The sequence below is a fragment of the Lactuca serriola genome, chromosome 8, assembly GCF_051521515.1.
Source record: "Lactuca serriola cultivar US96UC23 chromosome 8, Lser_US96UC23_V15, whole genome shotgun sequence".
Classification (NCBI taxonomy): Eukaryota; Viridiplantae; Streptophyta; class Magnoliopsida; order Asterales; family Asteraceae; genus Lactuca; species Lactuca serriola.
This window is the reverse complement of record NC_136415.1, coordinates 102,480,702-102,497,038: the sequence shown is the minus strand read 5'-3', so window position 1 is coordinate 102,497,038 and position 16,337 is coordinate 102,480,702. Positions and strand designations below refer to the sequence as shown.

The 16,337-nt window shown below is 34.5% G+C and overlaps 1 protein-coding gene and 1 long non-coding RNA gene across 2 annotated transcripts; one reads left to right on the top strand and one right to left on the bottom strand.

Annotated features, from left to right (window-relative positions):
* Window positions 1-208: 208 nt before the first annotated feature.
* Window positions 209-1,025, bottom strand: LOC145069101 (uncharacterized). Its single transcript, XR_013689274.1, has 2 exons — window positions 896-1,025; window positions 209-693 (listed from the first exon to the last, which is right to left on the bottom strand). It is a non-coding gene; the product is annotated as an uncharacterized LOC145069101 (long non-coding RNA).
* Window positions 1,026-2,350: 1,325 nt separating this feature from the next.
* On the top strand, window positions 2,351-5,341 carry LOC145065811 (adagio protein 1-like). The gene is made up of 2 exons (XM_079012895.1): window positions 2,351-2,688; window positions 3,474-5,341. The coding sequence occupies exons 1-2, from the start codon at window positions 2,462-2,464 to the stop codon at window positions 5,065-5,067; spliced, it is 1,821 nt and encodes a 606-aa protein (XP_078869021.1). The 5' UTR covers window positions 2,351-2,461; the 3' UTR covers window positions 5,068-5,341.
* Window positions 5,342-16,337: the final 10,996 nt, after the last annotated feature.

The window sequence follows — 16,337 nt, the reverse complement described above, 5'->3', positions numbered from 1 at the left end:
TCCTTGGGTTTAGAAAACTAAAGACTTAAAGACATAATAAAAACTCATGATGTAAGATTAGATCGATATAAGCTATCCTAGTTGAGATCTTAAGAATCTAAATAGAGGTCTTAGTGTTTTTGAGATTGTTTTTCACATATAGGATCTTAAGAGAAGATTGCAACCCATCCTTTTTGAAATAATCTAAATCCAAAATACTCTAAGTAAATGCTTATAAGGGACACCATATATTTAACTTTTTGTACACCTGTAGGAATGGTAAAAGTGCACCGTTTAATCATGAAATAACAAACAATATCCGTTTAATTAGTCATTACTCGCCCCAATCGAGGTTTTCAATTCTTGACGCTTTAACCTCCTTCTCATCTTTACAAGCTCCCAACTCTTCTGAGTGAAGCATCGTAACAATAAGGCCAGCTTTATCTTCTATCTTTTGCTCCTTTCCATTTCCATTGTTACAAACCTCATCATTACTCCTTTTTATTCTTCATCTTTATTCATAAACTTGGTAAACATAATTTCTATGGAGACAATTCTTGACAAATTCCATACACTAGACGTGCTCTGTTTAAATTGGTTACCTTGTGATTTCAACGAAGTAGCCCAAAGATTGTTGTTGGAGATTGAAATCCAAATGGCTGTTAGAGGATGTATATAGTCTCGTTATAAACATATGGAGTTTGAGGCTTAGATCTGAATACAGAACAAAGCAATTGAATTACATCTATGATCTAACCAATTTTTTGCTATGATTGTATTAATTATATATAAGCATGATAAAAATGTATAAATCTAATCGTAGAGAGGAATTAAAATATAGTTTCGGATGTTTTTAACCATATGAAACTATATTATACTATATGTTTTCGATTGATAAACAAAAGGAAATACTTACAATTATCAAATGAATTTAGTAGACATACACAACACTCGATCTGGATCAAAATTCTAAAGAACGCCATGATAAGCAATATGAACCAACAGAGAGAGAAGTAAGAAGAGGGAGTTTTATTTAAATATGAAACTTTGGCATGTATAAAATGAAAAAGAAATTAATATATTTATATTTTATATTTACACTTTATTTTATATTACTTAGGTACCCTTCTCCATCTGTGCATTTATTCCACAGTCCGAAACTTTTAGAACCTTGCTCTGATAACCCCTTAACTACCACAAACACGAGCCCTATCCCTCTGATTACCTTTAATTTAATTTATTTTATTTTTTTAAATAAATAATAATTCACGTCCACTTTTTTTGTTAAGTCAACCCAAGATTGGAAAATTATATGTTTTTAAAAGTTGTGTATATATAATAGGCCATTATTTAGTGTGATCCTTGTGGAATTCACGCTTATGTGTTGCTTGCACTTCATAATTTCCACTAATTTTTTCGGTCATCCCTTTTATGTCATTTTTTTGCTTTTGGTTGCTTATTTCATGTTATTTGGTTTCTTATTTCATGTGATGATTTATGTACACGATTATACATAATTTCCTAGCCATTAAATTAGTTGAATCACTAATGAACTTATACCCACATTAGTAGGAATCTTAGTTGTCGCAAACTTATTCACCATTTTTAGTTAGTTATAACATGTTTATTATCATTGCACTTCTCTTAAATAGAGGCTTGTTTGATCCTCGCAAATAACATGTGCATGCCACAAGTCTATAAAAATTTCTTTTAATATGAAATTCATAATAGCTGGATGAGGAATATAATAATATTAATCTACCATGAATACAAAATACAATCCGTGAGCCTAAATGGAAGGTTTTTAAGATGACATAATTAATGGTTGACCGATAATATTAATACCTAGTGAATGATATAAGTTGCTATTTCAAGGGTTACTAATATTTATCAACAAAAAAACATATCCATAAAAGAAATTCTTACGATATTTTTTAAATTTCGAAAAAATAGTCGTATAATACACACCACACTTATATGAGTAACTTTAATATATTTAGTTTTTCACATAATTAATTAAGTCAATTAACAAAAAATGAAAGAAGTCAAGGGCCACTATTACTAAAAAAGATAAAACAGTTTTGGGGAGTGGAAACATACAAATTTCCAAATTCTTTGTGGAGTCAGGAGAGCCGTGGAGATATTTCGATATCACCTCTTCATCCCCCTTCTGTGTTGCTCTCTCTCTCTCTCTCTGTACGAGCTCATTTGCAAAATTCATACGCACCACTCATTTACACAACCCAATAACTCGAAATTAAGCCACACAAAACCCTATTTCATCAGAGGTTCGTCTAGATTTTACTAGGAATAGTTGTTTCTATTAGGGTTTTTACTTCTTCTTCTTCTTCTTCAGTGACTCATCTGTCTACCACTCTATTTGTTTTTTTTTTTTTTGTTTTTTTTTTTTTTTTTTCTGTTTCAATTTGAGGTGTATCTTATGGGGTGAAGCGCCAGTTATTCGATATTTGCTTTGCTTTTTATGGAGTGGGACAGTAGCAGTTCTGATCTGAGTGGCGACGAGGAAGAAGGGTTTTTATTGAACGATGGCGGCCCCTTGCCGTTCCCCGTCGATAGCCTGCTTCAACCGGCGCCGTGTGGTTTTGTGGTTACGGATGCGTTAGAGCCTGATCAACCGATTATCTACGTCAATTCGGTTTTCGAGATGGTTACTGGGTATCGCGCTGAAGAAGTCCTTGGTCATAATTGGTGAGTACTGTTTTAATCCACCTAATTGAAATTAGTTCAATTGAGCCATTCGTTTTTATAAAATGATCTTGTTGTTTAGGGTTACTGTGTTTTGGGGTTTTGAAATATTCTCGTTCTTGATATCGTAGGTTTTTGCTTAATTTTGTTCTTTTGAAACATATGCACCATAGATAACCTTCAAATCTAGCACTTTAGTACATCAATAACCTTCAAAAAAACACCAGGAATTGCATTGCACATAAGATAATGTAAATCTAAATAATCCCCTGAATTCCCGTGAGTTTGTTTCATAACACTAAGCATGGATAAACAAACCTAATAATTGTTTTAATAGTAATGAGAAATCCAGAATAATCAATGTACAATAATTATTACTCGATATGCTTGGTATAATTATTCTGAGCAGTTAATAAAGCTTAACAAGATCATGATATACCCTCTGCACTAATGTTGTCATTTAGGGGTCAAGGATTCTAATTAGATAATATGTTGACATGCATGTGCTTACCAATAAACTTCTTTTGGATTGTACATGGGAAGCATTAATCATCCTGATAGATCACATGGAATTATTGTATTATTCAGGTCATGTTATCTTTGATGATGAGCACAAAAGACCTGTTTGTGTTTTTTAAGCATCTAGCATAGTATGGTGAATGCCATTAGGAGTATTAAGAGCATAATAAATACATTATTACCAAAAATTGCTTGATGCATCTTTCTTTCATAATATATACATTGTATTATTGCTATTTACTATAATACCACTTCATCTATATTTGCAGCCGATTCTTACAATGCAGAGGTCCATACGCAAAAAGAAGGCATCCATTAGTAGACTCTTCAGTAGTTTCAGAAATCAGAAGATGCATCAACAACGGAATTGAATTCCAAGGAGAACTCCTAAATTTCAGAAAAGATGGCACCCCAATTATGAACAGACTCCGTATGACCTCCATATACGGCGATGACGATGAAATAACCCACATCATCGGAATCCAATTCTTCACAGAAACCAACATCGACCTGGGCCCACTCCCGGGGTCCACAACAAAATCCACCCTACAACCCTACAACCTATTCCGTTCCGCTCTTCTTTCCAATTCCGCCTCTACAACCCGCAATTCCACTCCCGGGATTCTCCAATTGACCGACGAAGTAATCTCCCTCAAGATTCTCTCACTGTTAACCCCACGAGACATCGCGTCCTTTGGATCGGTTTGCTCCCGGTTTTATGAAATCACAAAAAACGAAGATTTATGGAGAATGGTGTGTCAGAACGCGTGGGGGAGTGAAACCACTAGGGTTCTAGAAACCGTCCCCGGGGCTAAACGCTTAGGGTGGGGCCGGTTAGCCCGAGAGCTAACCACCCTCGAAGCGGCTGCATGGCGGAAGCTAACCGTCGGCGGTGCGGTCGAACCCTTCCGCTGCAACTTCAGCTCGTGTGCGGTTGGAAACCGGGTGGTTCTATTCGGTGGTGAAGGTGTCAACATGCAACCAATGAATGACACTTTTGTCCTTGACTTAAACTCAAGTAAACCCGAGTGGCAACATATAAAAGTGGGGTCCCCGCCACCTGGACGTTGGGGCCACACGCTTTCGTGTGTCAATGGTTCGAATCTTGTTTTGTTTGGCGGATGTGGTCGACAAGGGTTGTTGAATGATGTTTTTTTGTTGGATTTGGACGCTAAACATCCAACATGGCGCGAAATTTCCGGTTTAGCCCCTCCGATTCCGAGGTCGTGGCATAGTTCGTGTACCCTCGATGGAACTAAATTAATTGTGTCGGGTGGATGTGCGGATTCCGGTGTTCTTTTAAGCGATACGTTTCTTCTCGATCTGTCGCTTGAAAAACCGATTTGGAGGGAAATTCCGGTGTCGTGGACCCCACCGAGTCGACTCGGGCATACGTTATCCGTGTATGGTGGGAGGAAGATTTTGATGTTTGGTGGGCTGGCGAAAAGTGGGCCCCTTAGGTTTCGATCAAGTGATGTGTTTACTATGGATTTGAGTGAAGACGAGCCGTGTTGGCGATGTGTTACGGGTAGTGGGATGCCCGGGGCGGGGAATCCGGGCGGGGTAGCTCCCCCGCCCCGGCTTGACCATGTGGCGGTCAGTCTGCCCGGTGGGCGGATACTTGTTTTTGGTGGGTCGGTTGCGGGGCTTCATTCGGCTTCACGGTTGTATATACTTGACCCGACAGAAGAGAAGCCGACATGGCGGATTTTGAATGTACCGGGTCGGCCGCCTAGGTTTGCTTGGGGGCATAGTACATGTGTTGTTGGAGGGACACGTGCGATTGTTCTTGGAGGACAAACGGGTGAAGAGTGGATGTTGAGTGAGCTTCAAGAGTTGTCATTAGCGAGTTATGTTATTTAAAAAAAATACAAAAAAGAAAAAAGAAAAATGAAGGTGGAATGAGTGGAAATTCAAATAAGGTACAATTTTTGTCAGATGATTTGTGCAGGAGTGTTCTGTGGTACCTATTTTGGATCATCACTGCATCTTTTAGGGTAACAGTAGGTTTGACCATGTAATATAACATTTTGTCGTGTATTTAAATCATGAAAAAGAATAAAAAATGTAACAATGAAATAAAAGGTTGTTGTAATTGGTGTATATAATAAGAAGTCAGAAATATGTTAGGTTTGTACTTGACGCCTATTTCTACATTTTATTGCGATTATAACGTTATAATAATGTGATTTTTTTTTTGGATGCTTAATGATAAAATGTGAACCTTTCTGCCCACATTGTTTATATATGTTTATGGTTTCAGTTTTTGAGTGTGAAATGGTTCAAAGTCTTTGAGGTCTTTGGTCATCTTGGCCCGACATTAATTTGTGTTCTTTCACAAAAGTCAAGCCTGTGCAGTCTGCACTATCTAAATAAATCTGTATATTTTAACGATGGGTTAACATATCAAAATCATACTTTTAATCAGATAATATATACTTATTGTTCGCACATGGTTCTATGAAGACTGAATTACAGAAATGAAAACTGTGATTTAGTAATATTGCGGTTTCAGTCCTATTTTTCAAAATGACACTAACAGTACTCGTGTCATGTAGAAACCTATAGACCAAAATGCCTCTTTATGATGAATGAACTTAGACTATGAAGCTGGCCTGGGTACAAACATTGCATTTGGGTACATGAGTTCTAGATGGAAATTACATTTTTAACAACCAAATTGACGTTTTGGAAAGAGGCATATGTGAACTTTATGACTTATCTATTGGAAAGAAGATCAACACTTAGATCAACTGATTGTTTAGTTTTTAGATGGGTTGAATGACTTATCCATTGGAAAGAAGATCAACACTTAAACCAACATGTTTAAGTTTTTAGATGGGTTGGAGGGAAACATGTATGTATGAATCTAAATGGGGTTTTCCTTCTTTTGGACTTGGAGAGTGGGATTTTTACTGTGGGACAAACTATTTTAAAAATTGCATCATGCAAAGTGGTATAACATAAGAAATCATGCATGAAAAATCAACACAGATTTAAACATTTTTCATTTGATACTATCGGTTTCCTTACGTCAGAAGTTCAATAGAGTCCAATGGGTCATACATAGTAATGTTATGACCCTAAGATTTATGTTGTTTTTAAAAGAATAAGTTTTATCATTCAAAAAGGAGTTACAGCATAACTTGTTGTTCATTTACCCACTACGTCTGTGTAAAACTTTTAATATAAATAGACAATATTTGTAATTTCAGTCTTTGGAAAAAAAATTAATCTTTGGCATTGATTTGTACTAGCAGATAATCAATCGTAATCCTTCTTGTAGTCACTTGGAAGCTAGCACTAGAATTCTCGTGCCTCTGATGGTTCACATCCAACCCTATCAACAAGGAGGCTTAAAAAGAGGGGAGAGGGGATGGAGGAATTTCGACGATCTCTTGGAATAAACAAGTGGCCGAAAATTGTAGCTCTTAGGGTCTATTTATAGTTAAAACAGGAAATCCTAGATAACCCTAATTTGAATATTATATTAATACTTCAAATTAGGTAATTATCTACTCCCTAATTATCTATAAGGAATATTCTTGAAACCCTATAATATTCCCTCCAGAAACCGTCCACCTAAAGGAGGAAAGTTCTGGAACCTCTTGTTCAACTACTGAATAATCACAGTTAGACCCTGTACTTTTAATTAATCTAATTAATTCTAATTAATTTCTGATTAACTATTAATTAAATAATACTATTTCTAATTAATATATTATTTCCATAACATATTAATAAATTCATTTATTGCTATTTATTGATCATATAATAAATCAATAAATCAATATCTCTCTCTAAAAGTCATCTTATTCAATTACTAGATTTGAGGGCAACCTAAAAGGACTTTGTTAATAATTCAAGTAAACGCTAATTCAGTTATTGGCTTAGACACCTAATACAACACTTTATTACATGTTGAATGTGGACATGTGGTTTCTTTTGATTCTTTCATTGCAAGTTTTATGTGTTTGGAATATTTCGATTCATGTGGCCTTAGGACCATTTTTGTAATAATTATTTTTCTGTTACTATATTTACTAAATGTCATAGTAACTATGCCATTATAACATAAGTTAACTGATACCCCAACTTTCATAACTTTACTTGATGGAAGTACATGTATTATATATATATATATATATATATATATATATATATATATATATATATATATATATATATATATATATATATATATATATAAAAGGGTAATATGTTTTTATTTTAGACATCAATATGTACGCACAAAAAAAGGAAGCAGGATTTCTTTATCCCTCACATTGTTTCCAGAAGAGGAACCCGCAAGAACGCTAATCACTTCCTTATGAATTCTTCCATCATTTTAGATGTCATGATGAAACAACCATTCTAAGATTGATTATCCATCAAGTAAGTATTTCAATCTCTTATGTGGTAGACAAAATTTTGTTTGAATTGATTAGAAAGATTATAATATACTGATTTTCAAGAAACAAAACATTATGAAGATGGGAGATATAACATCCCAAAATTCAAAACCAATTATTTTCATATTAATTAAAACATCAACAAAACATGTTTAATAAAACCAAGAGAGCAATCATAATGTTTTAATAATCATCAAAAACACATCAGAGTCAAATAAGTGAAAAATCATGGTGTGTGTGATGCGAGCACCCCGAGCTCTTCCCCTTCAATCCGGAAGTGCCTAAAACATAAACTAGAAACCGTAAGCACGAAGCTTAGTGAGTTCCCTAAAATACTGTATACCATACATATATGTCAGCTCAAGGCTGTGCCGGGTCTATTTCACCCCCGAGTCTATTTCCACTCATGAGTCGGCCCAAAGCCATATCGGGTCTATTTCACCCCCTGGTCTATTTCACCCCTGAGTCTATTTCAACTCATATGTTAGCACTAAGTTGTACCGAGTCTATTTCACCCCACATACATATAGCAAATAGGCACACATGCATACAACACATACGACATGAGTTACAAAGACTATAAGCACATATAATCCTTAGTGTCCTACAATATAGTGAGCAAACTCACCTCAGTCTGCCGTTAGTCAATAGATGCTCGGGTTGCTGAACCGAAGAATCCCCGCTCTAGCCAATCAAATAAAATCCCAACTAATAATTGGGTCATAATCCATAACCAGAAATCTAGATTATTGGTCCAACACCTAGGGTAAAAGACCATTTTACACTTTCCTCACCTGACCTAATATTCGAGGCCCAAACTCAATGGAACTAAAATCCCAAAAGTGGCCTAATTTCCTAAAGGTTGCCCAGAGCCTAATATGAGCCCAAATCTCAAAGGACCAAAGCCTAACAATGGCCCAAAGTCAGAAAGGCTAGTGGCCCAACAAGGCTTATAACCCTAATAGTCTAAATATGGCCCAAAACGACAAAGCCCAAGACCAAGCCTGGTACGACGTACTAGGTCGCTTGCTTGATCGATGACTCGAACGCGTACGTGCAACATACGCTTGTGTACACGCCTATTAAGCACTTAATGCTTGCAACCAGACATCTAAACTTCAGATCTAAGCCTTGTGGAATGTCTTAATTCATAAACTCATTAACTTGGAGCCTTTGCATGGCTCAAATGAACTCAAACGAACTCAAACCCCAGATTTAGCATTCTATTTTCACCAAATGGACATAAACACATGCATGGTTGATCCACAACCATCAAGATGTTAACTTTATGAACTAAGGACCTTGGAAACAACAAGAGAAACAACTCCCAACTTCTGTAGTGGAGGAATTCCCACTAGATCTCATTCATGGGACCGAAAGTTACCAAAACTCCAAAAAGATTAGATCTAAACATACAATGAGCAAGTTCTAAGCTTTATACGTCAATGAAGCTGGAAATGATGAGTGGAATCTAGATCTACAAGCTCTCCCTTTATCAAAGCTCATTCTTCAATGCTCTTCTTCATCAAATCTCACCAAAACACACTAAAACACACACAAATAGGGTTAATTCTTCTCTAAAGGGGCTAAGGTTTCGAAATGAGGCTCAAAGGGTAATGAAGCCTCAGAAATGAGGGGATCATGGGTTATAATGTTGCTTAAATATGGTCCAAACCCTAAAAATTAGGGTTTGTCTCCTGGGTACGTACACCCAGCGTACGAGGAGTACACCCAACGTACCACAACTTTTCCGAAAATGGAAATAATGCCCCCTTGGGACCAAATCTGCAACCAATATACACACCAAGGGTAAAAAATGAAAGTACCTTGAATCGGGTGTTAAAAGCGATATCGATATTGACAAGAAAATGTTCTGTAAAATGCCCACACGTAATTTAATATCCTTGAACTCAATGATATGATATTTTATTAGAAACAAATGCTTTCAAAAGGCATTTAGGTTGTTCAAAAAACGTTGAGTTCAAACATATAGTCACATAAGTTTACATTTTTGTTAATCTTCATTGCATGAGCTCATTGGAGCTCTTGAACAAGCAAATGGATACATTTTTTGATAACTGAAAAAATAATCAAATTATATTTTATTCGAAGTTATACACATGTACTAAAAGTACAGTTAAATTGAAACAACAAAAGAATTTTTCGAAAGCATGAAACATGATGATGTTTCTATTTATATTTTAGAGCTTATAATGTCATGGTTGATGTCTAACAATGAACACTCTTGCTATGGATGTGGTTTCAACTTTTGCAAAGATGAAATTCGACAATATTTTGCCATATGAAATCACTTTGTTGGAACTTTGACAGTTTGAAGCCATTATGGATTGACTCAACATGGTAACGATTATTTTGATCTAAAGAGAATAAAATGAAAGGTTAAGCCGTAACTTGAAAATCATGGATGAGTTGAGCATTTAGAAAAAATATATGAAGTAATTCATATTATGCTAATGGATCTTGATGTTGTTATATGGATGGAATTTCTTAGTACGTATATAACACGTACGAATCTTGAGTTAGGTAAGAAATGTTATAAAACTCTTATCATGACTAGGTTCACCCACTCTAATGTTATAAAAGAGGTTTAAGGAGGTCTTTTCTATTCTTAATTAGTTCGTTTTCTAAAGGCTTATTGATTACCACCCTCACCGCTTCTTTGCATTTTGAGAGTGGAGTTACTGAAAGCGTTTGATAGGAAAATGTTCAAGTTAAAAGTATTAAAAGAAAATCCTATTTTATATAATCAAAACGTGAATCGTATGTTACCCATGAAAATGCACATTTTCTTTATATTTTGTTAATGAAGCATGTGTGGTTAACCGATATGTCAATGTGAGAGTATAAGTTGAAACTGATGTGGTACTCTAAAAAATTAACTTTGTTGACGAAGTGTGCGTGGTTAATCGGCACGTCAATGTGAGAGTAATTTGAGTCGAGGACCACAAGGTTTTGCATGGTTAATTCATCATTTGTTCTATGATCCACGACATCCTAGTCATAGAATTAAGATGAGTATAATCTAAGATTAACATGTCATTGGTAGTCAATGAATCTCAAAGATCTAGAAATTTCATAGATAATGAAATTGGCAAAGGGTTTTTCCTACCTAAATAATTTTGCAGTGTGTTTACGACATCCCTTTACACATCATAGAGCCAAATATGGATCCCAACCTTGTTAAATAATTTTGAATTGGATAACTATTTTCTAAGGATTAATAAAACAAACTAGAATGAATATTAATATTAAATCTATATTTTTTATCCACTAAAATTTACTGCTATAAAACCACTTAAATGATAAGATGATCAATTTTGTTAAATTCGTAGTTTGGGAGCACTTCTCATAAACGCAAAAGAAAGATCATGCCTTAGACAAAGCTCTTTTTGAGGTTCCTCCAACCACTACATTCTAAAGGCAGTCATCAACTGTGTGTTGTATATTGACATATTGAAGTAAAATGGAATTTCATTAAGTTAGGAATTGGTTGTGGTTATCACAATTAACTAGCTAACATGTACATATAATCGGTTCATTCTAATTTTTAGTATGAACAACTTTGAAATTTCCATGAAGGAGTTGAGTGTCATGTTGAGGGACCTTTTGGAACTAACATGAGCAATCATAAAAACTCCAACTTTAAATGCTCCCATATTCACTATCATGAATGGAAGTGTCAAGAAGAGCAAATTCAGTTACCCATGGGTTAAAATACGGTTAGTGTTGGTATGCCTGGCCCCGAATACCAAGGACAAAGAATTACTTATTCTGAGGCATGTTCAAATATGTTTTTGTTTTCATTACAAAAAAAGGATCAGGAAAGCATACATGCGCAATATAAATCTAAAGTAAAAGACTGAAACATGGAAAAGATACTTTGATCTTGACGATCCCATGCTACCATCTATAGGATCAAAAAGACAACTCGTTTCTCCCAAATGTTTAGTCTTAAATCAGATACATGAATTCATAATTTGATCATGAATACTAGCATTTTCAAGAATGTGTAGTGACTGAAATGAAGTAAGAAGACTAAAACATGGAGAAGATAATTTGATCATGAATAATGAGCCATTGTTACTATTCATAGGATCATAAGCCAACTCTTTATCCCCAAATGTTTAGTCTATGGTTTTATAATTCAAATTGTTTATACAATGTTTCGTGAGATTGTTTTGACTATTTAAATGTTTAACATGTTTAGAAGAAAGTTATGAAATCTATGAAACTAATATAGTAACAATACTTCATAGCTTATTCGAATATTTGAATAAAATATTGTGTGAAGAGTGTCCAAAGCAATCAACTATTGGTAATATTTTTAATAATAGCAGTGTCCTATTGAATTGCCATAATGACCCAAATTGACCGGACTAAATAAATGAGAATTTACTCTATTAGTTATTATGGTGTAATAATTAATTAAAAACTATTTTGAAAATTATTTTGGGAATTAATTAAATAGTTTTAATTATTAAAATGGTTGAATATTAATTAGTTAAATATTAACTAACTGAAATATTCCAGAATCCTTAAAATGATAGTAATTTCGATGTCATCTCCATCCCACATGAGATAAGAGATGAAACTAAGAAATATAAAGAAGACTATACATTGAACTCTAGGGATCTCATAATTCCTTGCATCTTGACTTGACAAACTCATCAATTATCTTCCTCCATTTATACTGGACGATTTCATTATCCTCATAGGGTTTAATCGATCATCCTCCTAGATAGCAATTTAAATAACATTATATGATTTTTTTTTAAAATTTATTTTAGCAAATTAAACAACATAGTTATTTTTTTTTAAATTGTAAATCTCTTAAGTTTATCGTAGATAAATTTCAGGAAAATTAAGTAATCTAACCCTTATAAATGAACTATTTGCAAAAAATGACCAATAAATTTCAGGAAAGGTCTTCGGAACAATGAAGTAGTATTTCGAACAGTCGTTCCGGAATAAGTTTTTTTTTTTTTTTTTTTTTTTTTTTTTTTTTTTTTTTGTCGTGTGTGTGTGTGTATAAAATGTGTTTGGTCATGTTTATATAAGTTTTGTTCTTATAATATCTACATTGCAAATGTAATCTTAAAAATCAACAAAAAAAACTAATAAATACATAAATTTAAAGGATTTGTTTAAAGTAATATTACAATGTTCGAATGGTCTTTATCCTTGTATCCCAAAAAATATCAGCCAGTCGTTTACTATATGACATTTTCCATGGACCATTTTTACCCTCTATAAAATATGATTTCCCGATGATCAACATCTCCAGGAACCAACACGAAACACCCCAAAAATCCCCTCTATTGTCAATCTGTTGTGCTATATCTGGGGATATTTCGAGGGTCGTGTTGAAACTCTCAAGTGGGATTGCATCGGTTGGTTCGGTACCATAGTAGTTGATACCCACTAGTAGTTTGTGGATGCAGACTCTCATATCTATAATCCATTCCTCTTCTTTTGAAAAGTAGTCGCTCCTCAAATGACTATCGTATATAATAATTTTTAATGTCTTCAAATCCAAAGCACCTAAAAACCAGTGAGCAATTGGTATATTGATTAGGATGTAAAGCTACATAAAATGTTAGAAATAATTAATCAACAAATAACATTATTTTATAAATTACTGTTACGTAGGTAATGTAATCCAAACACAATTATATCGTATCACAATCTGTCCAGGCTAGGTAAACGAATCCATCAACCATACCACTTCAATTAAATACATCAGTGTTGAAAGTTGATGGCACAATCGTCCACCAAGCATCATTCCGTCTACGCTCTATCAATAATGAGATCCACAAAATGATGTGTTGCCAAGCAAAAAATGTGTAGTAAAATAAGTATTGTTATTAGAAGCGTAGTACGTAATGAGCACACAATTATATAACTTACATCACATTCTAACTAGCTTGCGTGACTATCTGCATATAACCGCGTCCAAAACTCAATCGTCGGAATACCTATCAAATAACGGTGAGCAAACAACAACAAAGTATCCCATTTTTTATATAGACTATGTACGACATGTTCTAAAATATTATCTAATGGTGCTGGTTGTTGTCGTGCAACACATTTCCTCTTTATTTGTATCCGTGAGATAATTATACCATATGGACATAACGTTTTGGCGCATAAAACATCAGACGGTTGAATATGTGGAGACGACTGCTCAAGGACGTTATTCAGTGGTTGTTTGAGTGTGTCTGACCCATAATCATGCTCCCACATGTCATTGTACTATGTAGTGCCAACATCTTGCATGATAAGTGCCTATGCGGTTCCATAGTTTTTAATTAAAAACATACAAAAACATAAGGACCATAAAGTTAAATAAAAACGATATGTGAGTGAAATAATTAACAATATACCTCCATCCCCTTCAAGGTACCAACATCGTCTTCGGGAGTCTTATTGATAAGTTTAGAAGCATGGTTAAAGTAGCGTCATGCTCCGCTAAACGCTTATCATGTGACATCATATGCTTACGACATTCACTGAGTTCATTTTGCAATTGATGAACCTCATTTTGCAAGTTAGTAATAGTTCGGTCCATATCAATTGATTGTTCAGAGACCTGCGGTGGTGGTGGTAGCGGGTGAGATGGAATATCTATATGTGCCCTTTTTAGTCGAGGCTAATGGTAGGGTAGCCTTTGGGTGATGGTGTTAGGGAAGGTGTCATGTGAACTTCTATGTTGGGAATATCATGGCGATCAATCCATGCTGAGCTAACTATCCACCATTCAACATGACCATCAGCTTCTGTCGGCTACAACTTCTGTACAAGTTTGTTATCCTGTTAACAAAATTATAAAACTATAAATAAAACATAAATTATAGATATAAAAGAAAATCTTAAAATATATAAGTTACCATATGTTATCAATTGTTACAAACTGGTTACATCGAGTCTTTTGTGAAGGCCTCGTCATGCAACAATCGTAGGGATCACATTCTCTTGTCGGGTACCAAACAAACTGCTCACAGGAAAAGTTTCAAGAATCCATATATGAAAAAAAAATCATTTATTAGAATGTTAGCAAACAAAAAAACTAATAAATTGTTAATCATGTAATTACCTTGAAAGCATATAAACCCATTAGGGTGTAGATCGTTTTTTTTGAGGTTGTTTCTCTTTCGATTCCATTAGATGTATATGCTTCTCAACCTTATTGAATATACTAATTAGTTGTGAGTACAGTTGATCCCAAATTACCCTCTCCTATGGATATTTGCGACATAAAAAAACTTTCAATTAAATTTCTAAAAAATATTACTAATGATAATTAATTAACATTAATTATAATCTGTAATAAATTAACTACAAGAAACATTTTGAATTCATCAAAGTCGGATACCAAAGCCAAATACTCATGTTGTTTAGCCAACCACCCACTGAACCCTTTCTCTAACAGATATAAGAGACATACACCGACCACACCCTCGTTCGATAAGTTATTAAGCGAATGCTCAAACACATTCTTCACATCCTCTAATTTGACGGTGACATTCCTTGCGACCATAGGAAACGCACGGGAACGAAAGGCGGCGTCGGAACCAGACACATGAAAATAATCTCCAAAACGGAAGCTGGTAAAAAGACAAAATTCTTTCTTCCCAAAAAGATAACTCATAATCCCCACTCTCAAAAACAATTTCCTCTGCTTCGCGTCGGGGGCCGTGATAACTTCGTGGCAATAAACATAATATAGAAGCAAAGAATTTCCATCTACATTATGAATGTCTAACCATCTTCCAAAACATGTATTATGAAACATAGTCTCGTATGTTGGTATGTCTCTCAATGCCACAAGAATTGTCACGCTAATTTTGGGTTTACAGAACAGTGTAATGGATGCATCCAAAACCTTGTCGTGTTGCACAAATAAAAAAGTTGTTATAACCTAACTTCAGAACGGAAATTGGCCACTATCCTAGACCAATTCCTCGTGTTTCTGACCAATTCGTCGTGTTCCGGACCAATTTTTTTGCATTATGGAGTGTTCTAGAATGAAATTCTATGTTCCGAAACACTATATTTCGATGTAAACTAACAATACCTAAACATCTATACCACTTTTAGGTTGGTCCTACTGCAATTGCATCTTTAATTAAAAGCTTCAGAATGTTTTCAGTTCATTCTGGAGGTGTTCTACACATTCCGGAACAGTAGTTCTTGGTGAATAATGTGACATCCCCAATTTCACGGCCAGAAAAGACCGATTTGTTTATGCTTTGTTTTATAAAATCAGAGTAAATCCTTTTGATTAAAAGAGTTGCGGAATTTGTTCTCAAAACAAAATATGATAAAATTTATCAAAACGTTTCTAAAAAAGAATGTATTTTCATTAAATAATAAAACCTCGGGATGTCATCTTCCGATACAGACAAAAAGCATAAACAATATAAAATAGACCTTACAACAGTTATTTGTAACTATTGATCTATAATCCAAAATCTCTCATCAAGTCCACCAATTTATACTCTTGTGTCATTACCTGTAATGCAAAGAAAACTGAGTGGGTCAGGCTTGGGAGTCTAGTGAGCATATAGGGTTTTCGTCCCACAATAATACATTTATTATATTCAATTATCAAAAAATCAACCCAAATACCCATTCCCATTATATCCTTTATTTCTTAAGGATTTACCCTAAGAATCAACTATCCTTTATCCATTTATTCCT